Here is a 27175-nt window from a genome sequence, read left to right as displayed (position 1 = left end):
TTCGTAAGGGGTAGAACTTTTATTCTGTTTGCACTATTTTTACTATCTCAACCTTATCGACAGTATACAGAAACTGTAAACTAGCCTATATTTTAACAGTCAGTAGCTCCACAATGGTACTCTTTCTCACCTCCCAACTCTTGTTATAAATTAAAATTGTCTCTTTAACTATAACTAAGATTTTTATATATTTAATAATATTATAAATTCCAAGAACTAGGAAGAACTAACAAATTAACTTCTTGAAGGAACAGTCATATGTAAACGGCTTACAGGTTCGAGTCTCTGATATGACTTTAAAAAAGGTTTGAGTCTGTGGTCAAAACTTGACTATTTTTATACACGTCACTCGTAGAGTAAAAAGGTATAATGTATTGGTAGAAAAATATGTAGCAGGTAGAAGGAAACGTTTCAGCAGCCACTGGGTTGTCCCTGAAAATTCAAACAGTTATGAAACTGCTGGGGAACATCTGACCGAAATTCAGCAATTCAGATTTACAGTCTTTATATATATTCCCTTTTTTTCTATGTCCCTTTCTTTACCATTTATTCGCTCGGCTTTAAAATATTAAAGTAAAAAAATACCGTGAGCGCTGTCAATATAAATTCATTTGAATTTGTTTGTTTTAAACATTTTAATAGAATTAATTTTGTCGTGCATGAGCTGCTATAAATAAATAATTAAAGTAAATTATAAAATAAAATTACAATAGCTTCTGCCGCATGGTTCGATTCGGGGAGAAGCGACTTACGAGATAATATGCCCTACCGAAGGACCCAACCGCCGTCGAGTCTCCTAAATTAATATTGTATTGGACTAAAGCTAAGTGTAAATGTTATGCAATAATTTAGAAAATTATGTACAGCAAATGGGAATAAATTAGGAGTCCAATCGATTAATACGTTACATGAGCCGTGACTGCATCAGTGACCTCTGGTTAATCACATTCACTAACTAGTTTTAGGGCTAGGCTAGGCTAGGCTAGTCTAGACTAGGCTAGGCTAGGCAACGCTAAGTGTAAGATTACGATTATGACAATGGAAGTGCTATCAGTTGCTGGTTCAGTGGTTGCTGTGCGGGCAGGTGGAGGTAAATGGTGGCAACTGGAATCGTTGCTCGGGTTATGGCCGATCTGATCCGCCGATCTCTCTTCATAACCGGAGCACGAGTCCGAGTTTGAGTTGGATTCCGATGCCGTTGTGGGGAAGACGTGCTAGGCATTCGCTAAGGATCTGGCCAGGCGGGAACTAGAACTGCAATATCTGGTTGATCCAGTCCCGGAACTCCGAGATGCGGGTGTACACGCCCGGCTGGTTGGCCTCCGCACACCCGATGCCCCACGAGATGACGCCTCCCAGCTGGAACCGCTTGTCCGTCTCCCTTTGCAGCACCATCGGGCCACCGGAATCGCCTGCGGACAGAAGACAGATTGGTTTACAGAATTGCCCGTTCCCGATCGCTGGCCATCGGCATCACTCACCTTCGCAGGAGTCGTAGCCGCCCTTCTTCCAGCCGGCGCAGATGAATATGTGCGGTATGTGCTCGATGTAGCCCGCGGAGCGGTACATGGACTCGCAGATAGTGTTGTTGATCACGGGCACGGCCACCTCCTGGAGCACGCTGGGCAGGGGTCCGTCCTCGTACAGGCGGCCCCAGCCGGTCACGAAGGCCGTCTGTCCAATGAAGTTCTCATCGTTGTCGGGCACACAAACGGGAATGATGTTGGGCTGGAAGACCACGGGCTCGTAGAACCTGTGGGGAAACGTAAACGTAACACTTTATTGGTTACCCCCACTGGGCGCAGCTCAAAACTCACCTCAGCAGGGCCAGGTCGTACTCAAAGGTGCGCGGATCGAACTGCGGGTGAGAGGCGACTATCTGGACACGGCGCTCCTGATAGCCGTAGGGCTCCTCCTCCTCGGCCAGGTCGTATTCGCCCAGGCGCAGCAGCAGATCAGAGGGTGGCACGCTGAAAGTCGCACTCATGGGAACTGGGATTCGAGAAAAGGCCATTGGCCGCTCTACTCACTTGTCCACGCAATGGGCCGCCGTAATTGCCCAGTTCTCGTTCAGCAGGGCAGCTCCGCACTTGTGCAGATAGGTGGAGGTGCGCCATTGACGCAGGGAGATCTGCCAGGGCCAGCGGCCGAAGGCGGCATTAGCTCCTCCAACGATCCGGGGCTCGGGGAACATGCGACGACCGCAGACTGGCGAGAAAAGGAAACAGAATATAGAATACAGCATACAGCATACAGCATACGTGAAAAAAGAGTGGGATCTCTTGGCTAATAGGCCTGCGCCAGGTCACAATTAAAGTAATGGGCCCGCCAGGGCCTTAAACATTTTAATCACTCCGCCTGGCACTCAGTCATCTCGGCCCAAATGTAATGTGCTTTGGCCATGGAGGCGCAGCAGCGCAGTCCTTGACTTTGGCCAGCCGCAAGGCAGGCACAGGCAGTCAACGGCCTACTTTATGGCCAGCAACTTGTCTTGTCTTGGCCCGAACCGAACCGATCCGAACCAAACCGCGACTCGTTTCGGTTCGTGGATCAAGATTGCTCTGGCCGCCGCAAATCGGTCAACGGGCTGCAGGGAACAGGGGTGCGGCTTGGCTGGTTTTTGGTGGGTTTTGGCTCTGGCTTTTGCTTTGGCTTTGGCAGACGACCGACAACGTGACCCAGGCGGCACAATGACCGACGCGATCCCATACACGATGCAGTCATTATTGTAAATGATTGCTGTAAAAATTGTTGCGGACTGCGTCTAGCAAAAGTCCAGCTTAGGAGTGTTCTTACACATGGAAAAATATCACTTCCTATTTTTAATAGAATAGTAGATTAGTTGACTTTATATAAAAGTTTAGAAGAGACAATTACACAAAGCTTAAGCTTAGAAGCAAGTGTGACGGATCATTCTCCTTTAAATTGTTTTTAGATTGCTCTAAGTCAAGGCTACAAAAAAAAATAATTTCATTTGAATTTCGTTTCCTAAAATAATTTTCTGGTATTTAGACTGAGATTTTAGATTAAAAATTCATTTAAAATTATAGATTTGAAGACCTATAAGCCAAATAGTGTTATGTTCTTATGTTTTAAGTGCTCTCAAGAACAGCCTGTATAAACTACTACTACAACTTTGGTTGCACTTTCTCCCGGTGTAAGCATTTATGAGCTGACCCAGGGCAGAATCTCGGAAGATGTCTCCGCTTCGTGGTCTTCAGCCCGATGCGGGCTCAAGGCCAGCGTTTAGCCTTCAAATTGAATTTAATGGCCACGCACGTTGGCTTTGTCTTATGGCCAAAGTCAGCCACGAGGGTATTAATAGATTTCTCCCCGCAGGAAACGGGTTTTCTCGGCTCGGCACTTACCTTCCTTGTAATCGACGCCCTCCAATGCATTGGCGGGTGCCACGGTGGTGCTGCCTGTAGCCTCGATGGTCGTTGTGTTTGGTTCTTCGCCGCTATAATCGGTTGTTTCAGCTGTGCTTGTTGGGCTGCTAGTCGTGGTACTAGTGGTGCTGCTACTGCTGCTGCTGCTGGCTGCCACCTCACTGCTAATATCGGTGTAAGATGATGTAGATGAGACTAATTCTATGCTGCTCGGTGGTGCCTCTGTGGTTTTTTCTGTGCTTGTAGCTGCCGTGGTTGTTGTTGTGGCGGGCTTGGCGGTGCTGGAAGGTTTCGGTGGCTTCGTGGTCCTATGCGGCTTGCCTGGTCCGTGCGTCTCCACCTCACTGACGCTGGTGGCCACGGAGATGACCACTTTGTCGGTGGCGCTGGGTGGTGCTGTGAAGGGAATGGAAAACAGGCATTAGCTTGCCCATTAAAGGCACTGAGAAAATATCCTCAAGCGTGAGCTTGTTTATCGAAAAGGTTTCATAAAATAAAATAACAGTAACTACATATTTAAAATACATTTAAAATAGATTTAAAAAAAAAACGTTTTTTTGTTATTATTAATGTTTTAGTTTTCTTTAAGTAAGAAATGTGGATACGATCGCATAATAATGAATATATTCATTTGTTTCGAAAAAATTTAAGAATGTTTCAGATTACCCTGTTATCAATCCTATTTGGAATTAAATACCGTTGCTTGATTTTTTTTGTTTAATATACGACTTCCAAAGGATTTTGGTAGGCTTCTTGTAAATTAATGCTGATAACACTTCACTAAGTAAATTGTTTTCTTTGAGTGGTGCAAGACTCACCTGTTGTTGCCAATGTTTGGGTCGCCGCCTCAGGTGTTTGGGTGGCAAGTGGCAGCCAATTTGAAGGTGGTGCTGGTTGCCAATCGTTGGAAATGCTAGCATTGGTCGGTGGCTCAGCCTCCACATCTGTCCAGGTGATAAGTCCGGTCTTTTTGGTGGTTGTTGTTAGGGGTGCTGTTGTCGGTGCCTCGGTGGTGAGCAAAGGCTTTGCAGTGGTTGTTGTTGTTGTTGTTGTTGATGTGGTGGTGGTTGTCGCCTTAGTTGTTGTTGTTGTTGCCTTAGTGGTGGTTGTTGTTGTTGTTGGAGCTTTTGTTGTGGATCTTCGAGTGGGCTTCGGCGTTGTGGTTGTTGTCGAAGTTGTAGGAGCTGCAGAGGTGGTGCTTGGCTTCTTTTTGCTTACCACAGGTGTGGTGGCACTGGCTGGCGACTTTGAAGGACCGCTGCTGCTCGATGTCGCTGTTGTTCCGGTAGTTGTTGCTGGCTCAGCCAGCAGAGCGGGCACCTTGACAATTTCCCCGGTGGGTTTTGGTTTGGGTCGCGGAGCCTGGGTGGTGCGTTCTGGCAGTCTTGTTGTGGTGCCGTTCTTAATCAATTCGTCCTTGAAAACGTTGGTTGTAGTTGATGTGGAACTGCTGCTGCTCGCCTGAATGACAGGCCTGCGAGCTGGCAAGGTGGTGGCTGTGGTGGCATTAGCAGTGGTGCTGCTACTCGCCAGACTATCAGCCGGCTTCCTTGTGGACTGCGATCCACTGGCAGTGGTTGTTGTCGAACTCGCTGGCTTTTTCGCTGGCGCTGGCCTACGGCTCGAATGGGTTTTGTGTGGTTTTGTTGGCGTGGTGGTTCGCAGTGGCGGTGTTGGACGTTGCGTGGTTACAGGTGCTTTAGTGCTTGTTGTTGTGGCTGGTGCTTCTGTTGTTGTTGTTGTTGTGGGGGTAGGGGTGGTGCTGGTACTGGTGGTTGTTGTTTTACTAGTTGTTCTGCTGGCCACTGAGCTGCTGCTTCCCGTTGGTCTTGTGTGCCGCCTGGTGCTGGTGGCAGTAGTGGTCTCCTGCAGGTGGGTGGGTTCCGTCACCGACGGCGTCGTGGTCTCCACAATTTGGAAAGTTACAAACTTTGTGGGCACCGTGGTGGTTTCAATGCGCTGCTCAACCACAATCGGAGCCGTGGTTAGCACCGGTTTGGCGGTGGTCGTTCGTCGGCGTGGCGGCTTAATAGTTGGCGTTAGTGTCGTCGTTGTCTGCACCACACTGGGCTTCACAGTGGTGCGCACCACAAAGTGCGAGTTCTTGTGGGTGCTGTGGGCCAGCGGGGGGCGGCGTGTGCTTGACAGCGAACTGTTGCTGGCGGGTCGAACAGGTGCTGGCTTGGCGGTGCTCAGGTACGACTGAGTGACGTTCCTCAGCAGCTCGTTGGTGGCGTGCTGGTGGGTGCTGCTACTACTGGAGAGACTGCTTTCGGTGGTTAGCTTGAACAGGGCGCTGGTGGGCAGCGTGGTGGACTCGTGGGCAAAGTGGGATATGGTGTTCTGGTCGATGCTGTTGTCGTTGATTTCCGGGGCAAAGAGCGAGGCTTCCTCCTGCGGCAAATAAAAAGGATAATTAGTGGACTCTGGCGGAGACTGAGGGATGTGGATAACTCACCTTCATTGCACAGCACGAGCCAAAGTAAAAGCGATCGATGCAGGTTCCCAGATGCGTGCCATTCTGCTTGATGCAATCAATGGCAAACATGCAGACTCCCGAGCGCCCCGATTTGCGAACGATGCAGGGCAGATGACGGATATTTCGACCAGATTGGACTGTAAATAGCAAGACAATTACCAGAACAATCAGTATAATGGTAACACAGAATAACGAATATAATGATGATGGCGATGGTGATGATGGAGGGACTTAGCAAATAAGATTCCTATTCTGGTGCCACAAACTCGAATGGACTGCTCCACACCATTTCCGTTTGCCGCGGCGATTAACGCCTTCGAATTTGTACGCCAATTTGAGCCAGGCCTTTACCGTTAGGCAAACAGTTAACACAAGTGAAAATGAAGTGGCAACAAGCGAACACGAACATGAGCCCAAAGCCAAAGCCCAGAGTACGAGGAGAACCCATAAAAGCCGCCAGATCGCTGAAGGGCGTCATCATCACCCGGCCAAAATATACACATAAGACCGCCCGATGAGGCAACAGTAGCCCATCCGCATTATTGTTATTTATTTATGATTTCTGCTTTTCTGCGGCTGCCGCTTCTCCAAGAACCGCCAGCATCGTCATCACCGTCATTGTGTAATCGAGCCAAGAATTATCCGAGAGCTCGAGCTTTGAACTTATATAATTACACGCGGCAGCACGGGGCCAAGAGTTATTTGTGTTTCGGGGTTCTGACAGATCGCGGCCAGGGACGAGGGAGCTTCGAACAGCAAGAGCCTCCAAAGAAATCCCAGCTGGCGGTCCTGATTTTGGTCATAAATTTACTTAGCAAGCAGGCCGAGACATTTCGGGCTTAGCGCTTAATATACTCGCACATAAATAAGCCACTTTGCTCGATTTTGGCGCTAATTGTAAGGAAAATAAATCGAACGTCGTTTGTGCAAGGCGATTTCTTAAATACCTCTTTGGAAAGTATTATGGGAGGTGCGATTTTCGGAAAATGCTTTCATTTAGTATTATATGAGCTACTCATACATCGGTTTTAAAAGGATTGTTAACAGTTTTACTTTAGGCAAACCTATTTCTGGGAAAAGTTGAGAGCGGTGTAGAAAATATTAGAAATTATTAATATTAATAAAAAAAATATTTTCCAAAAATTATTCTAAGTAACTAAATCTTTGTTAAGATGATACTTTTTGCTAAATGTGAACATTTTCTGTATAGGGTTTCAATTATTAATTCCATAGCATTGATTAAGACTTAGAAAAAATCTGATATGTACAATTTTTTTAATATTCATTGGCCAATCGAATAAGCTGTATACCATTTTGATCTATCTTCTCAAACTGCGATATACTATAAATTAAAATTAAAATTAAGCGCCAGAAATAACAACATGAAATCATTATTAAAAAACAAAGACATGTTACACAATTTGCATTTAAGGCAACTCAATGCATTGATATTCCCACTTTTTTGGAGGGTATTCAAATAAATTTTGCCAACTGCCTTTGTGGTGTTTTGCGTTTATTGAACTTTAGCCATAAAGTGTCGCACATTTCTTATGCAATTAACACTACATTTTGGCCTGAGCTCTCCTGGTCATTTTCCAGTTTGTATGCCTAAAAGGCGAACCAAAAACAGATGACTCAAGGCACGAACTTGCGGGCAGCAGAGCCGAAAGCCAAAATCAATCCATCGAAAAGTGGATTCAGCCCGAGACCGAGACATTGTCACGTTTCATAGATCGTGGCCCAGTCGGCAGCGGTTCTGTTTCTGTTTCTGTTTGCATTTCGTTTTGTGGCTTTTTGGGTCAACAGCTTAGCATATGTTTCGCTAGCCACTCGCCTGGCCTACCAAATAGCCAGAATCGAACTTGCCGAGGTGATGGGAGCTGGCTGGGAGGTGGGAGGTGGGACCGGCGACAGACCCGCATTGCAAGGTAGGAAATTCGTTTTTGGCATGCGAATGCGGCACCACATTTTCGTGGCCCGATTGTGGTGAGTGGCGCAGCGGCTAAGTGGGTCACCGTCAGCCCAGAGCCAAAAGCCAAGAACCGCGGACGCGGTTCGATCTCCGGGTTTGTTTGTCTTATTTCCCTTTCACTTGCCATCAAATTTACTTTCCGCTTTCTGCAGCCGCCTCTTCCCGTCTCCGGTACTCCGGCTGTCGGTCTGCCAGTGTGTATCAAGATAATTTATATTTTCTTTGTTGCCGCTGAGGTCCAGTCGTAAACATGAAATGCTCGCCGGCACACGCTTTCTTGGCAAGAGTGCGAGTCCGAGTCCGAGTCCAAGTCCGAGTATGATTCCGATTCCAATTCCAATTCCGATTCCCGGTCCGTGCCCGTGTCCATGTCCATGTCCGAGTGTTTTAGTCGGACTGGCCCGACTGGCGGCGGCAGTTGCTTATTTTATGGCAACATTCTTTGATGGCTGACCTCAATTGCTTTTGCTCGCTGACGTTTGCCAGTTGGCTCTTTGGCCAGGCCAGCCCCGGTTTATATGAAAGTTTCGTAGTTTTATTTTCATCTCTCCGCTGGCCGCTCAAAGGCTGCGCTTTGTTGTCGTTCGGCAGACAAATTGGCAGCTGTGTGCGGACGCAGAGGAAGTGCTAATAGCGTATAAATTTGATTCTTAATGGCTCTGACCCAATTAATCTTCGTTCCCGGCAACGCCTGTCTCTGTTGTCATTAATTTTGATTACTTTCATTAGAAATGCTCTGGCTCTGGCTCTGTCGCTGTTTCTGTTTCTGTTCTCAATTTGGTCTCACTTCTTGCGAGTTCGTCGCTTGAGTCTTTTGTTTTCTGCTGCCAAGCTCGCGATTTTTTGGCAATAAAGTCTAAAGCTAGCAGCTGCTGTTGTGCTAAAAAGGAATTGTACCTTCAACAGTCATTTTCTAAGCATAAAGTTGATCGCTTAAGAAGTGACTATTAAATAAATTTCTTTAGGGCTTAATATAGTTCAAGTTTATGTTTGTCTAGTTGTTCATCCGCTATGGGTTTAATACTTATGGCTAATACTTCGAAAAAAAATGTAATAAAAAACTCGTTTGGTTATTTAAATTTATGTTTATCCTCATTTTTTCGACGTTAATCTGTAAGACTTTTTCAATTTATCTTTTGAGTTTAAATAACTGATAACTACTTTAACTATAAAATAGTTGAGCTTTAGTTCTAATCATCGTTTATCCGTTAATTTATGGTTAAAAGTCCTTTTATTTATAGTTGACTTTAAACATGTTAGTTACAAAATTTTCTAACATAATGTTAAGAAAAGTGCACCTAAAAACTAGTTTGGGAAAAGTTTTTAAGCTTGTATGGCACTAAGCTGTCTTCATTATGGGTTGTATGCTTTTAAAGGCATTTTGCATCCTGAAGTGTCCTAGTTGCATAGAAACTATGAAGTTATTAACTTTGGCTTAACTTTAAAATATTTCAAAGGGTGTGCCAGACTTCACATCTCATACTTGTTACTTTAATTGGAACGTGCTTATTATATTTTGTTTAAGTTTCTTATAGCTTCTGTATAAAGGAGGGCCTGAGCCTAATTTCATTGTAATCTCTTTAGATGCTCCCCTGGCTGGGCGTTTCCAAAAGAAAAAAAAAAACTTAATTATCTACGTGAGAGAAAGTGCTGGAGTTCTTGGGAAACAATGTAGAAGAAAGGGCCTGATGAAATCGGTATCTGCATCTGCAGCTGAGTAATTCCAGCTAAGCGAGAGCGTCAATGACTTGACACCCGTAAACTTGATTGGGCCGATGATTCAATAAGTGAAGTGAGAGTGGGCAATTCGGGTACTTACACTGTGCTAAGCTGGGATTATCCACAAAGACGGGACTGGCGTCTATCGTCGTCGGCAGCAGCAGCAGGCTGCCCAGTGTGAGGAGGCTGAAGACGAGGCTGGGGCGTGGCATCTTGGCCGGGGCTATCGCTGATGCTCTGCTTTTGTTGAGGGTCAGATCTGAGGCTTCTACCGCCCTGGCTGCTGTGTACGTGTAGGTGTCTGAATCCGTGTGTTGTGCACCCATCTGCAAAAAGAGCATGCAAGTTGGTTAGTCTTCTTCCCTCCATATGAGTCATGAGAAATGTGAAACGTTTTTTACGGCCATATTCAAATTGATCACTAAACTTATCCATATATTTTTTTTTTCTACACCAAAACCGATGGGCACGGCCCAGCAACAACAACAAAAAGAAGCGGGCGAAACAGAGGAAGCAACAAGTGCGTAGAAGCAATACTTCGCCGCTGACTCAAGTAGGTGAAAGTCTGTCTCCGGTGACTTGCATATGCAAAAACGGGGAAATATGAAACAAAACACAGAAACAGAAACCGAACGAAGCTAAATTTGCCGAGGCACTCGGGGCGTATGTGTAATATGGCGGATTGCTTGGTTTAGTCATGCCTAAAATGCCCCAAATGGAAAGCAAAAGTGTGTGTGTGCATAGAAAGCGACCCAAACGGGAATCGTTTAACTGATTGTATAATCTGCCCACAGTTTATATAACCGCACGGAAATGCATTTAACCCCAGGTTCCCATTCCCAGGGCCACAGGTGCCTGCCAACTGGTTCTCAACCCATCCCAGCTCGAGGTTCAACACACGCCTAATTGAGCCGGAGTTCGATCTGGCAAAGAAAGTTCATGGCTGGAAAATGTACAGAAATGATGACATAAACCGGAGCACTCAAAGAAAGCGAACCATAAACTGGCGACAACAAATGATGATGATGAGTTGGCTGGAGTTAACTGGACCTGCTCCGGGATCCGATGACAAGGCGAGTCGCTTTTGCGTCTATTTCTCGCATACTTATGCCCATGCCCGGAGGCCTCTTGCGGTGACAACACATTCATTGATCGAGCGTTCTGTTCAGCTCCGCTCCGCTCCGCTCTGTTCTGTTTGCTTTGGATTGGTGTGGTATGGCTTGGCCTTTCTTTCAGTCACGATTCTGCAGCGTTGAGAAATTAGCTGCGTTTGGCGAGCGAAGGGGCAGAGTAACTCTCATTGTTAGCGGCTGTTCTGTGTGTTGCGTAATACGGTCGTTGAACCGGGCTCAGAGGAACTTGGACCGCAGCTTAGTAAATGGCTTTAATTAAGCCCAAATGCTAAATCCGTATCAAGTCCGTAATTAAGAACGGAAGCCATAAAACATAAAAGTAACAAGTATGCAGGCGGATCACCTCAATTAAACACTGGAATCGAACCGAAAAATACATAGAATAGCATTACACACGATCTCAAGTCCAGTTCCACGATTGTTTGGCTTTTCGCAGCCTCAAAAATGTTGGCCAGCTATTTGTGTATTTGGGTCACGTTCAGACCATATCGGTATGCGTATCTGTATAATTGTGTCGGCGTTGGCTGTGTGTGCAAATTAACATGAATTTCTGAGCGATAACCAGAATGCCTGGGAATAGCGAGATGTTGCCGGATCTGGGTCAGAAGCAGCGGATGATTTGCATGATTTTGATTTCCATCCGATCGAATCGGATCGGATCGGCCAACACCGGGGCCGTCCCTCCAGCTCCAAATTTATGGGCAATTAAGTAATTTCCACTTTGCGACTCGATACAAGTGACAATTTCATTTGCTCGTTAAAAGTGAAATTACAATTTGTTTTGTTTGTTATTAAAAATACATTTTGCAACCAAGTTTACCCCGAGTAAAAGCGAAAGCCAACGAATTTCTTTGTGGCTTTTTTTTTAGTATTTACCTAAAAGAAAAGTGAAATGCCAGCAGCAGCTTGTAATTTCAAATGCTGAACAAAAGAATTATGCCATTTGCCATGGAACGACTAGTTCGTCAAAAAGAAACCACATACACATCGACTACGTTTGTAGTGTAATCAAATAAGAAGTGCGTCTCGCTTGACGCTGCTTTCATTTCTGCTTACCAAAAACGGAGCTCGGAGAAATTTGGTTTGTGTGTATTTTATTTTTTTTTTGTTGTTTTTTTTTGGTATTGTGTCCACTTAGCTGCGGGCTGCCATGGCTCAGTGGATTGGTAGCTCTGGGCTACCGGTCCCCCAACTGGCGGCCAAGGGAGGCCCAGTTCATTAGTTGAAAACGAAAGACTCTGGGCACAAACTTGATGGGCAGGCGTGCGCATCGCCTGTCGCTGAGGGCCGGCTAATTGTTTCGGCAGCTGCGTCTGCAGGTTCAATGCAACCATCAATGGCAATTTCTCAATTGCAAATGCCGAATGCAAATTACAACAATTACGCCCAGCCATTTTATGCCACTCTACGCAGCCCCTCATCCTATCATCCCATCATCCCATCATCATCGGCCAGGCAGGAGATCTGGCCCGGCAAACCTGTATAAACCAGAGCGCCCCAGAACGTGAAATGCAAATAACGCAACAGGCATCCTACTGCCAGATCATCTGTGGCCGCAAGACAAGCGTGCTGGTCGCCGGTCCCCTTCGCACCTCTACCCCCAATGCTGTCGAGTGCGTTTTAGACCAAAGACAGGCGGACTGGCAGGCCTCACAAACAATAAGGAAGAGCTGGTGTGTGTTGGAGTGTAGTCGACCCACTGGTACTCATTGCGAAACATAAACTTTAAAAAGATTACTATTAAGAGTAAGTCTTTGGTTAAAAGTTGTTTTTAAATTGTGTCCTTTTTATATAATAATAATTGCCAATGAAATGGCATAAGGGAAATAAGGATACCCCATCCTAGCACCTACGTTAGATGAAATAAATGCTTTCTTTAGAAGAACAAAAATATCATCTTAAAAGTGTCAAATTTACAATAATATCCCTAAATTAACATTAAGACTGTCTTCGCATAGTGTTCAGTGTTTCATTCAACCCGGCATACCCTCGCCAGCGCATTGGCATAACCACTATCAGACCAGTTCTTAAAACCGAAAAGCAAAAATCGTTTGCCAAGGTGCAAAGGAGGCGAAACCATTGGCGGGGAAGCTGGAGACGGCAAAGTTCTGCTCTCGTCTTTTCCCAACAGCCGAGGTAAGGCAGAAGCATAAGCAGAAGCAGTCGGCAGTCGCAGCGCAATTGAAACACTTGTACTATAGTAAGCTGGTGCTGCTGGTGCTGCTGTTGTTGCTAACTCTTGTGCATTTTACAGGAATTTCAATAAATTTACAGAAGGAGCAGAGCGGACGGCGACTTTTGCTTTGGACTCGTTTCTGAGCTTTGGCCGTGTTTGCGGCGCTTGAACTTGTTGCTCTTGTTTTGCTGCTGCCTCTGCGCTGGTGCAGTTAGTTGCAGTTATGCTGCGCATCTATCGGCTGCTCTGTATCTCTGTACTTGTATCTGTACTTGTATCTGTATCTGTAGCTGTATCTGTATCTCGGCATCTGTATCCGATTCTGTATCTGTGGCCGTAGCGAGTTGGCGCTTAATTGACTTGTACGCGGTAGAAAGTGCACAGCTACTTTGGGCACTAGCTCGCTACACTCGCACACACAGACAATGGGCCGGCATATCTGGCGGATGCGTATCTTAGTCTCGGATCTTTTGCATTTACTTGCGTTGGCTGCCAGTTCTGTTGACGTCGCGGATCGGTTCACTGCGGCCAGCTATTTTGGGTCATTTCTTTTAATTTGCTGTTACCATATGAGTGTTATTATAACTCTTAGCTCTTCGTGGCTGGTTCGTTTTATGAGTTTCTTCACTTTTGGCTCGTTTGTTTGACACTGGCTCTTGGCCTTTTTCCGGAATTATACCTTTGTTATTTTTTTGGAAAAAAAATCCACACACAAAGCACTGTTAGGCCGGCTGGGAAAATCTTAGTTCCCGAATTTCGTTTCCGTTCGGTTTGTATTCTTGCACTTGAACTTGCCTCAAGACTTTGGGTCAGGCCAATTATTTCAGTTACACACACGCACACACACACACACACTCCTTTGGGGCCCGCACACTCACGCGGTAGACGGTAGACGGAGTACGGAATACGGAATACGGAAGACGAGCAGAAGACCAAGTTAAGAGCGCGACAAGTTGCGCACGTCTGCGGAGTGGAGCTCGCACAAAAGATCCACAAACCAGGTGAAGCCAGCTGAAGCTCTGCCACTGCCGCTGCCCGCTGCGACTGAGATTTGGCCACGCCGGCAGAGCCGAAGAACTTGGTAAGGCGAAATTGGTAAGTAAGTAAGCTAAGCTCACTCTCTCGCTCGCTCTGGCGCAAAACCAAAACCAAGAGTAAAGGCAAAACCAAAAACAAAACCAAAAACAGAAACAAAACTAAAGCCACTAACATGTGCGCATGCGTGCAGTCGACGTCGACTGCGCTACGCGCATAACGGTTTCCATTAAGGCCAACAGCGAGAACGGCCAAAAGCTAGGCGCTGTTTCTGTTTCTGTTTCTTATTCAAATGAACCACCTCTCTCTCTTTTGGCCACCTCTCTCTTTTTTTCTTGAGGCTTAAGGCTCACAGCTGATTGGCGGCAAAAGGTGTTTGGCGGGGGGTGGGGTAAAGGCGTTTGGGGTTAACAGCGCTTTCACATTAAAATAGCAAGAAGCAGAAGACAACAGAGCGGCCAACACACACACACACACCCACACACACACACACACAAACGCAGACACACACACACGCATATGCAGATAGCCTGGCCTTTTCTTTTAATATTTTGTGGTGCAAATGAGTTTTGTTTTTGCTGCCGCTTGCCATTCTTTGTCACCTTTGTGAGTGTGAGGGCCGCCGTTTGTTTGTCTTTTAATTTATGCACGTCGTCAGGTTAAGAAAGTCAATCTTTATTATGCTGAGGCTAACAGGCAAACCTGTTGGCTGATAAGAATTGCATGGTGACTTCCTTTATTTTGCAGTATTCTGAGAAGGAACTTTGTGATTCTGCGAAAATAAACACTTTCTACCAGGTAATAATTGAATACTCCTCCACTGATGTTTTAACACTTCCGCTAAAATGATCGGTAACAGCACTTTCTAGCTTTTTAGAATGCACTCTTTCTTGAGTAATTCGTATTGTACATTATGCCAGCGCTACCGCCAAACACTCGTAACACATCATTAGGCTGCGTGAAAAAGCCATTTAACTGCCAAAGAAACCCAATTATAAATCACACAAAACGCGTCTCACAATATCTTGGTTTAATGAATCCAGCCAAACCAAGCCAAACAAAACAAAACACAACGCACAATTAACTATCAACCACTGACTGACTTGGCGATGACGCGTGTCTTTGGCCGTTCCTTGAACTCGAGAGACCTTGACACTGGGGCTGCTCCACGGCAACTGACTGGGGACTGGAAACCCAGGCGATCCCCGATCCCCGATACTTTGGCCAATTGCCGATGCCCGAAGAAGTGGATGCCATTGTGGATGCTAAGAGCGGGGCGATGAGACGGCAGAGAGAGTGGCTGATAAGCTCCTTCATTAACCGTGTCTCTCTCCCCCCCGAATTTGTTATTGAATTTTGATGGCCCGCAATCCACTTGATGCCCGGCGATGATATTGGCCAGGTCCAGGGGCTAGTGCCCAGCCAGCGGAAGTTGGGCTCATTAGAAATTCAGCTCATGCGCCGCATGTGGCACCTGTTGCATGGACCCAGTTACTCTACGATCAACCCAAAATCTTTTTATCTCGACTCCCGAAGATATCTATGTTTGTTGTTCGTGTCTTTTGTGCCTTTCTGGCTGATGTTTGCTGCCCCTGTATTTTTATTTGTCTAACAAGATAAACACAGATTCCCATCTATTTGGAAATCATATTTTAGTTGCATGGATGAGAGGCTGGCGAAAAGTATGCAGTGTATTTTTATCCGTCGGAGACACAAACCAAATTATGTAGAAATTATAAGTGCACAATGTAAATGTAAGATTTGTGTAAAGTTCCTATAACAAAAGTGTTGCCTGCACTTAGGCGTAATATTTTCATTTAGACACAAATTCAAATACAATATAACCTTTTAGTCTACGAGTAGCTTTATAAGTAAAAAGAAACTAGCCATATAAACTTGAATACTTTTTATTTGTATTTTAAAACATAATTAAAATTAGGAGTATAAATGTACGTGGAAGTGAAAGTGGATCGTCTCAAATGTAGGAATCTTTCGTCGATCAGTGTATAATAAATATCGAAAACTTAAACCGAATGCGTGGAATGCAATGAGAAACGAATGAAGGCGAACGAATTGATTGAGGACAGGCATATGGGTAAAAGTCAAATAAATACAAGGCCCCAAAGGCCTTGGTCTTACACACTAACAACCCCGAGTCGTAGAGGAATCACATGGCCTGGCTAACGGGATGCATCTCCGCAGCGGACGCACACGACTGCAGGACTCCTCGAGCGGTGACTGCAGTCTTCCGGTTGTGGTTTTCTGGTTTTGTGGTTTAGTGCGATGCAGTGCCTCCTACGCATTGTCATTGGCCATGACCTTGTTGATCCAGGGCACGAAGCGCTGGATATTGGTGTAGACGCCGGGCAGGTGCTCCCGGCCACAGCCGATGCCCCAGGAGACGAGTCCGATCAGCGTCTTGCGACCGTCCATGGTCAGCGTGAGCGGTCCGCCGCTGTCGCCCTGGCAGGAATCCCTTCCGCCATCCTTGTATCCTGCGCACAGGAAAACCTGAAAGGGATAATAACGGTCAGAAGGTAGTCCTAACACAGTTGTGGAGCACTCACATCATGGATGGCCTCGCGACGTCCTGCCGCGCGGAACCACCGCTGACAGCGATCGTTGGAGATCACCTCCACGTCCACCTCCTGCAGCACGGACGGCACTGTACTCTGGCCATGTCGGGTTCGCCCCCACCCCGCCACGGTGGCCATCTTTCCCGTCAGTTTCGTGGACGAAGGCGGCAGACAGACGGGTATGATGTGCTGCTTGTAGACCACATTCCTGTCCAAACGGATCAGAGCCACGTCGTTCTTGAAGTCGGCGGGATTATAGTGGGGATGCACCTCCTTCCGTTCGATGCCGTACTCCTCGTGATTCAGCCGCTCCTCCTGCCCACGAACATCCCATTCGCCCAGGCGGATCTTCATGTTGGAGTTGGTGGTACTGGTTGCGAAGATATTATTATTATATTGAATGTTTTTATATTGTTTCCATGAAAGCCTTACGTGGCCACACAATGGGCGGCTGTAACCACCCATCGATTGGAGATCAGGGCACCACCGCAGCTGAGCTTCCTGGTGAGAAATCCACTCTTGATCAGCGCTACCTGCCAGGGATGGGATCCAAAGCCGGTGGAATGGCCTCCCACTATGCGATTGGATCGGGTGTAGACCTCGCCACAGCCTGCGAATAAAGAATGGGCTATGTTTTAGAAAGGGAAACTCTTATAGGTAACCTTAAAAGTCCACCAAAGTAAAGTTAAGGAAGAGCTACAGAATCTAAGAGATCAGTGTGACAGAGCAAGTGAGTGGTTGTGTGGTGCGGTGCAGCTTAAAGGAAACCCAAATGCAGTGGTGCCAGAGAGGAGAGAGTGTGAGATTGCTTTGTACCCGGCACTGGACGATAGCTGGCATCGCCGTGGTAGCCACTCTGGTACTCATCCGCCGCCTCGCCAGCATTGAGATCCAGGACATTTCCCACCGCAAAGGCCTGGGCGTTAGGCAGTGGCTCGTGGGGCGGTGGTGCGCCGCCCGAGTCCAGCGGCGGTGTGGCTTCGGCATCGAAGAAGCTATCCAGGTGGTTGGTGATCCCATTGATGGAGCTGGAGCCCAGGTGGCCGCCACCCTCGTGCTCCCAGCTGTTCAGGCTGGATGACGAGGAGGACGAGGAGGGGCGGGTGGCGCCTGGCTTGTAGGGATTGGAACCGCCGTTATACAAGGCTGGTCGCTTGGTGCCGTAGTAGCTGCTGGGATAGGCCGGACGGGCGGAGGAGGACGCCGTGGACGATGTGGATGGGGCCGCTGACAGGCCGTTGCCACTGTGGTGGTGCAGGTGGTGCTGCGGCTTGTTGGCGTTCGTCGACAGGTCGGGGTAAATGTCATGCAAGTGTATTATGTCGCCTGTGTGGGAGAATCGTGATACAGGATGATGATCTGATGACCACTCAACTCAGAGAGTCAGACTTTCGCCCAAAAGCTGACATGCAATCATAATAAAAAGTGAGACCCCAGACACGATCGCGATTATTTCAGGCCCAGATGGACTGCAGAGTGGACAGTGGGGCCAGTCTGGCCATTAAGACAAAGACTGGGTCTTTCGCACGTAATTCAAACCAATCCGAAAGCCATTTGGGGGGACACACAGAACGGCGTCATGTCTTGATTAACACTTTCGAGGAGCTCGGCCTGGTTTGGCTGTGCCGTAACTTTTGCGCTGTGATTTTTCCCACATTTGAAAGCAAACAAAATAATAAAACCCTCGAAAGGGGCAGCGTGCAGGGTGGTGCAGGGCCCAGACCAGCCGAATTGAAACAAAGAAAGAAAACCAAAAATTTCACTTTTAAATGCGAAAACGTTCACCTTCGCTTATTTCCGCAAGTGAGTTTTGCCCATTTCGGGGTTGACTACGGTTTTCGGCTTTATCATTGTCGCCAGACGGCTTGGGAAAACTTTACACATGAACTACCAAAGAAAGCACGCAGAACCCGCTTCTTTGTAGGCTTCGAGGAAATGTTTACCGAAAAGTGGGGAAAAAACTCTCAAAATTAAGTTAAATTGCGGTAAAAGAAGAGGTTGAAGACGAGATTGATGTGCTTCCGAAAAAAAAGGGGCAGAAAAAGAGAGAGAGAGGCGGTGAAAAACAAAATTTTCCACTAAGAATTATTCATATTATGTTGTAATGCTTTGTTATTGTTCAGGTTGCTTTTATGTCTGTAACGTGGGCATTCGAAAAAAGAAGGCAGAAATCTAGAAAATTAAACAGAGCACAACAAAATAGCTGCGGAACAGCTGAAGAAGGAAAACGGCAGCTCACAGTAGCCAAATAAATAAAACTCCGTTGGCTACACCGATGCGTGTGTGGCATAATATAAGTGGCTCTGCCTTTATTCGTAGGTCTTCTTGCTGCACTTATTGCCGAATTGGCAATTGCATCCACCTCGATTACGATATAACCAATGCACTTGATGGGAAACCAATTGATCCACAAACCAGCGAATACTCTGTTCAAATGTGAACGTTTAAAGTAAGTAATACTTACGAATAAAGTAATATTAACGAATTTACATTCGTTAATATTACTTTATTCGTAAGTATTGAGATGACTTTTTTTATATTTTTGGTTAAGAATGTAGTTTTTGTATTTTTATTAATACCATATTGAAATTTCCCACAGTTTTGGCTTTGTGCTTGAGTCTTTTCCTTAAAAAAAAAGCACTGGGTGTCTCAAATATAAATACTGAATTTCTCTAAGCCGTTCCCAAGAGAAAAGACTATTCATGGAAACGCCTGTCATAAATTTTTCTGAAAGATCTGAGAGATATAGGGTAAACTAATTTCGTAGAAGCTTGTGCCAGGTATTCAAGTTTTATGAAAATTCTGCAACACAGTGAAGTAGACTAACCATTTGTCAAAAGTATGCGTTCTAGCAATTTCCATCAATAGCATTTTAAGCTTTTCCTTTAGTTTTGAAACTGATTGGCGTAAAACTTCTTTTAGCAATATTGGCATTTTTATATCACATGTTTTTCTAACTCTAAAAATTCCGTTTTTTTTTAAATAAATGATTACAAACATAAACCTGAATTAAAAGCTGATGCGCTTATTAAATATTTTCCAATGAAAAACCATTTTTAGCTAAAGAATTTAAAGCTTTCTTGAAACCCTGATATAATCTTATAAATATATTAGAACGTAATTAATATTTTGACGAGCAAATAAAGCCTTTTTTTTTCAAGATCTTGAAGAATAAAAAAATATCTGCAGTATTATCAATATTATATTACATATTATATTATATATTAAAACACCAGGTTTTTTGCTATTTAGGTGATTTCCCCCGGACCGGGCCCAAAGGCTATGCTTTGCGTACTTGCGGGCAGAGCAATTTGTTGTCATTTTCGAAATGCAAGCTAATTTATTGCTCTATTATACAAAGCCGAGTTGCATAACTCAAAGCGCAACAATTTGCAACTCGCGGGAACGGCGCGGGGAAAGCAGGAGGTGAAATGTCTTTCAGAATCAACTGATTGTCTGGTTTTTGGGACTGGGAATGGGAAAGGGTGAGGGTGAGGCGTTTGGTTGGGGGTGATACTTACTCGTGTTGTTGACCGGGGCGGCATGCGGACTCTCCTCGGCGTCGAGATCTTTGTCCACGCAACACGACCAGATCATGCCGCCGGAGCAGAGATCCAGCGGCTTGCCGCCGCCCAAGACACATGAGATGGACAGGCCGCACTCGAACTTGTGGCCACGAAAGCGGCACGACTGCGGTATCACTGCAAAGACAGGGGCAACGGGGGGGGAACGAGATTAGTCAAGAGGAGGGCGTGGGTTTGGGTTTGGGTTTGGTTTTGGGGGTCTGTCGAGTCAAGTCAAATCAAATTGGTTGGGGCTCAGAGGTAAGTACTTCGGGAAAGCATCTCCATCACGCTATTCTCGCCATAGTATCCGGTTCCACTGCGGCGGGACAGGGCGTCCAGGATGAGCATGTCGTGCTCCTGCTGGGCACTGGGATAGCCCAGGCCATCTGCTCCACGGGGGGAAAGCGAACACATGGCCACCGCTAACAGGATGACCAACCGAAGCCAGGTGTCCTTGGAATGTGGGGGCAATGGCAGCATGGCAAATGAAGGGGATTCTCCTCACGGACTTTCACTTTCGATGGGGGGGTAGCTGCACTTTCGCTTTCTGGCTTATGATTGATTTTTGTCACTGCAAGTCGATCGCGACAAGCTGCAGTCCTGCCACTAGTTCACCAAGGATTTCACTTTTGTTTTCATCGGGCGCTTTCTTGAGCGGTTCACGCATGCGTAGTTTCGACGCTCGAAAAAAGAAAATTGTAATCGCCGCTTCACTTTTATGCCCCTGGAATTATCTTTCTTTACGCACGGGCACACAGTCGGCGAGGAGCGAGCAAACAGAAAGGCGACCGCGCGTCGGGAAAATCAGCTCAGAACTAAGCCAAGCTTTTGTGGCCACGAGCCGAGCTGCCAGCTGCCAGCTGCCAGCTACCAGGTCCGAAAAGCAGCCGAAGAGCCGAAGACATTCCGCTTTTGGCCATTTCACTTGCAGAGCAGCTTCGTATAAATAAAAAACAGAGCAGAGCGGCGGCGCAACAATGTTGCCAGCGAAGCTGCGAGCTGCAACATGTTGCCGGGCATCAATTTGCTCGACTTCAATTGGTCTTTTTTGGGTTTGGGTTTTTTTTTTTCATTTTTGGCCAAGGTTTCTGCTTACATAAAAGGCCAAACCAAATAATCTATAATCTTTGGGAAAATGGCCGACTCACGGCGGTTGCTGGTAACACTTTCCAATGCGCCGAGTGTGCAATTGAAGTTAATTGCAGTTGATTTTCCTGTCTGTGTATCGGTATCTGGAAACACTTTTGCTTTTGCTTTTCTCGCACTCGTAGTCGTAGTTGTACTCGTATTACATATATCCGTGGCGGCAGCAGCTGCCATTGAACTTGTGCAGCCGCCATATGCTGGCATTTGATTAATAATATTTTGCCTGGCTGGCCATCGCTTTAATAGTCATTCACAGTTGCCCAAAAACGCGGCCTTTCTTTGTGGATCTATCTACATCTCGCAGTTTGTGCCTTTATGTTAATGTGTAATCACCTTAAGTTCGGGCTTAATTGGCTTTCGTGTCTTTCTCTTGGAAAGTCCAATTAAACAAGATGAATTGGCTGCCCAAGAACGGAATGCTCAACTTTCGCCGCTGCCCAAGTCCGATTTGCAAAAGGGGTTTCTCAATTGCCTCGATTGGGAATTGGGCCGAACTTGACATGGAGGAGCAGCGAAGATCAAGGTTAGCCATGGCGTGTTAACTAATATGCAAATTGTGTAAGGCGAAACGGAAGACTTAGGCAACGAACTCGATTTGACTTGACCATTAGAAAGGGGAAACTTTAAGTGCCATACTCACAGTCCAGCTCATCGAAGAACTTGGCCTCCTTGGGCAGCTCCTTGTTGATGGCCTGTTTGAGCTCCGGCGGGATCACCTCGTTGTACACCGAGTTGTAATTGTTGTGGCCAGCGGCAGCATTAATAGCAGCAACCACTGTTGCAAGCAGCAACAGCAACAGTTGGTGCGGCGAGCGCATTTTGCAATACTTTCGTTGTTGTTTACACTTGTTGTTGCCGCGGCTGTCACTGATTTCTGCAATTGTGTTTCACTTAATTCACGTAGCGGCGCGAGTTTTTGATTGAATAATCGCACCTCGTTTGCATAGCACACCGAAACGGAGAGGGTGGCCCAGTAAATGGAATTAAGTTCACAATTTTCTCCGCCTTCTTCTGTTTTTTTTTTCGCGGCTACGCCAATATTTCAGGGGGTGGGGGAGGTATCTTTAATATCTTACACACTCCGTTTTCTGCGGTCTCGCGTCGCCCAAATGCAGCCGCAGTTCGCGAACAGTGTGCCGTCGCGTCAAAACACTTAATAAACAGTTGGCTGACAAATTCAAAATCAAAATGCCATCAGCACCGCCAACCGACTGCTGAGCGGTACGCAGCGTGCCGAGCGCCGAGCGCTGACTATTGAGTAATAGTCACAGAAGAGCGGAGCGGCCGAGAGAAAAGCCAAGTCAATCCAAGCCGATCCAAGACGGCGAGAGACCCGCATTGAAAACGAAAGTGGCCAAGGCAACAAGTTTTGTCGCTCAACTGGCAATTGCATGTTGCCGCTGGCTCTTGTGTTGTCGCCATGACTAATCTCCAATTTCTTTGCCCACTCGCGCCTCTCTACCTTCACCATTCCGAAGAGGAAGTCGCGTTTTCCCCCAAACACAAATTGGTGTTTTAGCAAAACCAACAATTGCCGAACAAATTGCAGCCGGAAAATCCCACTCAGCCACATGGGTGCTTTGTCTCAAGCGTGACATTTGCTTTCGGCGCAAAGAAGCTTTCGAGCCGGGCCCAATGATTACCAGTCGATAATAATTGGCCGTTCGGTGGCACACATTTTCGATTTCATTGCCACCGCCCACCGAAATACGTATGTTGCTGCGGTGCAGCACGACAGCAATCGCAACAGCAGCAGCAGCAGCAGCAGCAGCAGCAATTGCACTGCGCAACAGCATTGGGCAACGCAGGCTGCCAGGGCTTAATGCGCCTAATGTACAAATTACCGCCTGGCATTTAGGGATTGTGCCATTTGTGGCACTCCACCAAATAGGCCAAAACCGGTGACATAACCCGACAAGAGGCTCGTTTGTTTTCGGCCGCCTGGTTTTCTCTTTTTTCTGGCGGCGGGCGGCGTTCAAGGTCGGCCTCTAGCCCACTTCCCCCGAATGGCAAAAGTAATTACCATTAGCTAATTGTATTGTTTATTAAATCTAGTAAATATTGTGTCTCTGGCGGCGGATTGCACATTTCCATTGCCTAATGCTACGAGCCGTAAACTAATGAGATGGGTTGCATTGCCAAAGGTTCGGGTGGGATTTTCAGGGTCATCTGCAGCTATAACTCGTTGCGCGTCACCACTTCCTGTATCCACCTCACAGTCTTCTGAATATTGTGATAGATTCCTGTTCCAAATAAATTGAATTGAAATCGAATTAGTTGTTAGTTTTTTGTATAGTCTGCAGGCTAGGGAATCTCACCTGGCTGATGATCTACTCCGCAGCCAAAGCCTGCACTGGTAATGCCCACAAGCACAAAGCGTCCTCGTTCCCTGATCACCAGTGGACCTCCGGAATCTCCTAAAAAACATACAATGATAGGTAAGGTGTTTATTAAATAAATAGAAAAATAATTAAACAGCTTTAATGAAAAGAAAATAATTGCAATTAAACATTTATACAAGTTTACAAAAAAAACCAAACTTCGCCTTTAAGTTTTAAATGCACCATCCGGGATTTTGAAGTCTTTTCAAATTAGGTGTGTTTGAGCAAAAAATTGCGATAAGACAATTTTGAACATATCTAAATCTAACTGTTTGTATACACAGAAAAAAATAAAATCCATTTTAAATGAATAGAAACATATTGCAACATAAATGAATAATGAAAAATGAAAAGTGTGCACTAAGACCGTCTAAGAATTTATTGGTATGAATTGACCATCTTTTAATATCTGTTTTTTCTATTAAATTCTATTATTATAATATATACATATATTTTCCAAACAAAATTGACTGTTGATTGTAAGTCCCTCAGCATTTTTAAAAAGGTTTTTAGACCATTTGTCTAGCCAATTTAAATTTAACAGAAATTACTTTAGTAAAGCCTAAAAATATGCAGTGTTTTTTAATATTTTTGTTTTGTCGGCCTGCTTTACCTCTGAGTATTGATGATTATTATTATTAACTTAAAAATTACAGCTCATAGTTATTTACGCATAATCGTTTGGAAGGATGGTAGAAACTCACCCAAACACGCATCCATATGGCCATCGGAATGACCGGCGCAGAACATCTCCGCTTTAATCTCCACATTTATCTGCTTGCTTTCGTGCCAGCGAATGCAGTCCAAGGTGGCTGAAATAATCACCATTTATTTTCTATTCACTGGAGTACTGCTATATGAACACTCACTTATAATGGGAACACTGGCCACCTGAAGCATATTGGTGCCCGCGTGGCCCATGTGCGCCTCCGTCTTGCCCCATCCGGCGATCAGACCCTTCCGGCCAATTAGCCGGATCGGGTACTGCGGCAGGCAGATGGGCAGGATGTGCTCCGTGAAGGCCGTCGGCTGGGCCAGCTTCAGCAGGGCCAAGTCATAGCGGTCCGGTTGGGTCATGCGGAAGGTGAAGCGCGGATGAATGATCTTCTGCAGCACGCTGTGCTTCTCCACGGGCAGCGGTTCATGGATCTGGCCTAGATCCTGCGTGTCCAGCTCCCCCAGATACACGGTGATGTCCGCCAGCTGGGCCTGCTGGATGCAGTGGGCGGCCGTGGCCACCATGTTGGCCGAGATGAGCACTCCACCGCACTGGTACTCCGCGATGCGGATGTGCGCCTGCCACGGATATTCGGCAAACTGCGCCGGACGACCGCCGATAATGCGCTTCTGCAGCGTATTCTGCGCCGTTCGTGGCAATCCACACTCCGGCTGCAAGCAATTTATACAAATTAGTTCTTATAAAGAATATTATTTCCAAATAAATATTAAAGTTAAGCTTCTAGGGACCGCTGCCGGCACACATATATTGACAAGTTCCCCACCTCATTATCCATAGCTCCGTTTCTCAAATAAGCAGGGACGTCAGAACAAACCATAATTGCCAAAAACTTCTATACTTCTACTACTATTTAAGGCTTGAATGGCTTTTTCTATACAGAATTTTAGTTTTTTAATTGCGGTGCTGAATTTAGAGTGTGATTCAGCAAAAAATATATATATATATATAATTCCAATATACCAAATTTTAAATATCCGGAATTTGGTATTCTTAACTATAACGCGGAAATTGTTGGTGGTGAAAATACATTTGTTTAAGACTTTTACTCAAGAGCAAATAAATATTATAAAAAATACAAATAGTTTCGTGGAGTTTTTTTTGGCTCTCTACCTGTGTTATTGAAGTCTTAGGTTGATATTTGTGTCTTTTTTTAACAGCTATAGAGGGAGAATCAATTCTTGATCTGGCCTTGATGAGTAAAATCCTGCCTGTCTGTCAATTGGCTGTAAAATTGCTCAATTATCCCGCTCTGCGCGGTTGCAATGGCTCAATTATTGCCGACTCCGACCCACCTTGAGACCGAGCAGCTCGTTGTCGTCACGTCTGCGCAGCATGATGCGTTTGGGCAGGCTGTTGAGGCTCAGCTTCAGCTTGCCGTAGTCCACGAGGTTGGCCAGCGGCGATGGGGAGTGGTGCTGGTGCTGGTTCTGGTTCTGGTTGTGTTGCAGCGGCTCAGCGACGCAGCAGCTGAAGAGCCACTTGTTGCTGCCGCAGCCCTTGGCGTGCTTGCCGCCTTGTAGCCAGCAGGAGAAGCTCAGCTTGCAGGGCCAGACGCCGCTCTGGTGCACGCATTCCGCGGGCACGCCCAGCAGAGTGTTCAGGATGTCTGGAGGAGATCGGCATGGGGATCGTTAGGGGCTTACAGAACCGATAAACAATCTACTCACTGGCTTGGGCACGGTCCAAATGGCAGAGGAGCAGGAGGAACAGGCACAGGCACAGGCACAGCTGCAACTGCATCTTAACGTCTTGTTCGGGGTAAGAATACTCACTTCACTTCACTTCACTTGATGACACTTAAACACTCATTGGAATGGGCCACAACGCTTTTGTTGCTAATGAAAGCATGACAATTTCTTATTCACTCTTAAGCTGGCTTCTGCCGTTTTCTTCTTACACTTCCTATTATTGCTGCTCCACTTTTACTAGAAGACGCTGCTGTTTATGGGCCTGTCTGGGTGACTCACGGCCACGAGAGCTTCTCGAGTGAAAGAGATGTGCGTCCTTGATAGGCGAACAAGTTTCGGGGTCGCTTGCAAATGGGTCGCTGGCGGTGGGGCTAATGGATTTTTATATAACACTCGTACTCATAGTGGGAACTGGCTCAATGGCACAGTTTTCCGTCAGCGGTTTTCCTTTTCCCAGCAGCCACGCACCCGAGCCTCACACATTTCCCGATGCCGAGAACTATTCTTCGCGTTGGGCGATGAAGATGGTGTCGTAAGCCACAACCGCACGCGCCGCTGGCCAAAAGCAAACTAACTTCACGCCATTAGCCGAGACGCAGCAACAGGTTGATCTTGGTTCTTGTTTGGGTTTGCTGCTGCCGCCAGTTGGTGTTGCTGCTGAAGCTTCTGTGGCACTGCTGCTCTGATCTTCCCCAGCCTTACTAATTATTACGAAATGCTGATGACGCCGCCAGCGGCGCAGGAAATGTTCCCCTCAGTCTGTTATAATTATTTTATGCGACATAATTGCCACAACCGCTGGCGTCTCTCGCCGGAATGGGAACACTTCTCTTACGGCAATCGGAGTGTTTTTGGGTTAGGCCATCTAGACAAAGGAGAACCACTAACCGAAATGGGGGCCACACATTTATTTATATAACTTTCTAATTTGTCGCCAGCTGGGCGGAGCTGTGTGGTATTACCATATTCAATAGGGTTCTTAGGTGGCACTCTCTAAGGTATATTTGAGCATAAAAGTGAGAATGAAGTTTTAAGATCTACAAAACAAATAACTTCATATGAATTTCTTTTGTGTTTTCTTTTGGTAACGATTGTCTATAAATTAAAGGAATTTCATGATGAATTATCTAACTGATTAGTTTTCTTACTGTTCTCTCTTGTAACAATAACAATTGT

General features: G+C 46.1%; 2 protein-coding genes across 12 annotated transcripts; both read right to left on the bottom strand.

The window, feature by feature from the left end:
• Positions 1-616: 616 nt before the first annotated feature.
• On the bottom strand, positions 617-15077 carry LOC128256830 (serine proteinase stubble). Of its 11 annotated transcripts, none has more exons than XM_052987489.1 (9): positions 15003-15077; positions 9660-9885; positions 5848-6005; positions 4208-5783; positions 3369-3785; positions 2031-2208; positions 1818-1970; positions 1482-1753; positions 617-1412 (listed from the first exon to the last, which is right to left on the bottom strand). In XM_052987489.1, exons 2-9 carry the CDS (start codon positions 9883-9885, stop codon positions 1249-1251), a joined length of 3144 nt encoding a protein of 1047 aa, XP_052843449.1. In that variant the 5' UTR covers positions 15003-15077; the 3' UTR covers positions 617-1248. The 11 variants fall into 11 exon arrangements, with proteins under 11 accessions (XP_052843449.1, XP_052843447.1, XP_052843446.1 ...); XM_052987487.1 differs by having other exon boundaries at positions 15007-15074; XM_052987486.1 differs by having other exon boundaries at positions 14982-15073.
• Positions 15078-15794: 717 nt separating this feature from the next.
• LOC128256918 (uncharacterized) lies at positions 15795-26733 on the bottom strand. The gene is made up of 12 exons (XM_052987642.1): positions 25979-26733; positions 25604-25917; positions 24442-24961; positions 24277-24384; positions 23510-23608; positions 23374-23434; positions 21832-22079; positions 20001-20180; positions 17296-17805; positions 16912-17089; positions 16471-16849; positions 15795-16414 (listed from the first exon to the last, which is right to left on the bottom strand). The coding sequence occupies exons 1-12, from the start codon at positions 26049-26051 to the stop codon at positions 16199-16201; spliced, it is 2886 nt and encodes a 961-aa protein (XP_052843602.1). The 5' UTR covers positions 26052-26733; the 3' UTR covers positions 15795-16198.
• Positions 26734-27175: the final 442 nt, after the last annotated feature.

The sequence above is a fragment of the Drosophila gunungcola genome (genome assembly GCF_025200985.1).
Source record: "Drosophila gunungcola strain Sukarami chromosome 2R unlocalized genomic scaffold, Dgunungcola_SK_2 000030F, whole genome shotgun sequence".
Classification (NCBI taxonomy): Eukaryota; Metazoa; Arthropoda; class Insecta; order Diptera; family Drosophilidae; genus Drosophila; species Drosophila gunungcola.
Note: the sequence above shows the minus strand (reverse complement) of the source record. Positions and strands in the feature narration are given on the sequence as shown.

Excerpts from the sequence above, each read along its gene's own strand:
- LOC128256918 (XM_052987642.1), bottom strand. The coding sequence starts at position 26,051 with ATGCAGTTGCAGCTGTGCCTGTGCCTGTGCCTGTTCCTCCTGCTCCTC. Across the intron at positions 24,962-25,603 it reads ACGAGCTGCTCGGTCTCAAG|CCGGAGTGTGGATTGCCACG; the intron begins GTGGGTCGGAGT and ends AATTGCTTGCAG. Across the intron at positions 16,850-16,911 it reads GCCGCCCATTGTGTGGCCAC|TACCACCAACTCCAACATGA; the intron begins GTAAGGCTTTCA and ends CTTCGCAACCAG.
- LOC128256830 (XM_052987489.1), bottom strand. The coding sequence starts at position 9,885 with ATGGGTGCACAACACACGGATTCAGACACCTACACGTACACAGCAGCC. Across the intron at positions 3,786-4,207 it reads CCAAACATTGGCAACAACAG|CACCACCCAGCGCCACCGAC; the intron begins GTGAGTCTTGCA and ends TTCCCTTCACAG. Across the intron at positions 1,754-1,817 it reads TACGACCTGGCCCTGCTGAG|GTTCTACGAGCCCGTGGTCT; the intron begins GTGAGTTTTGAG and ends GTTTCCCCACAG.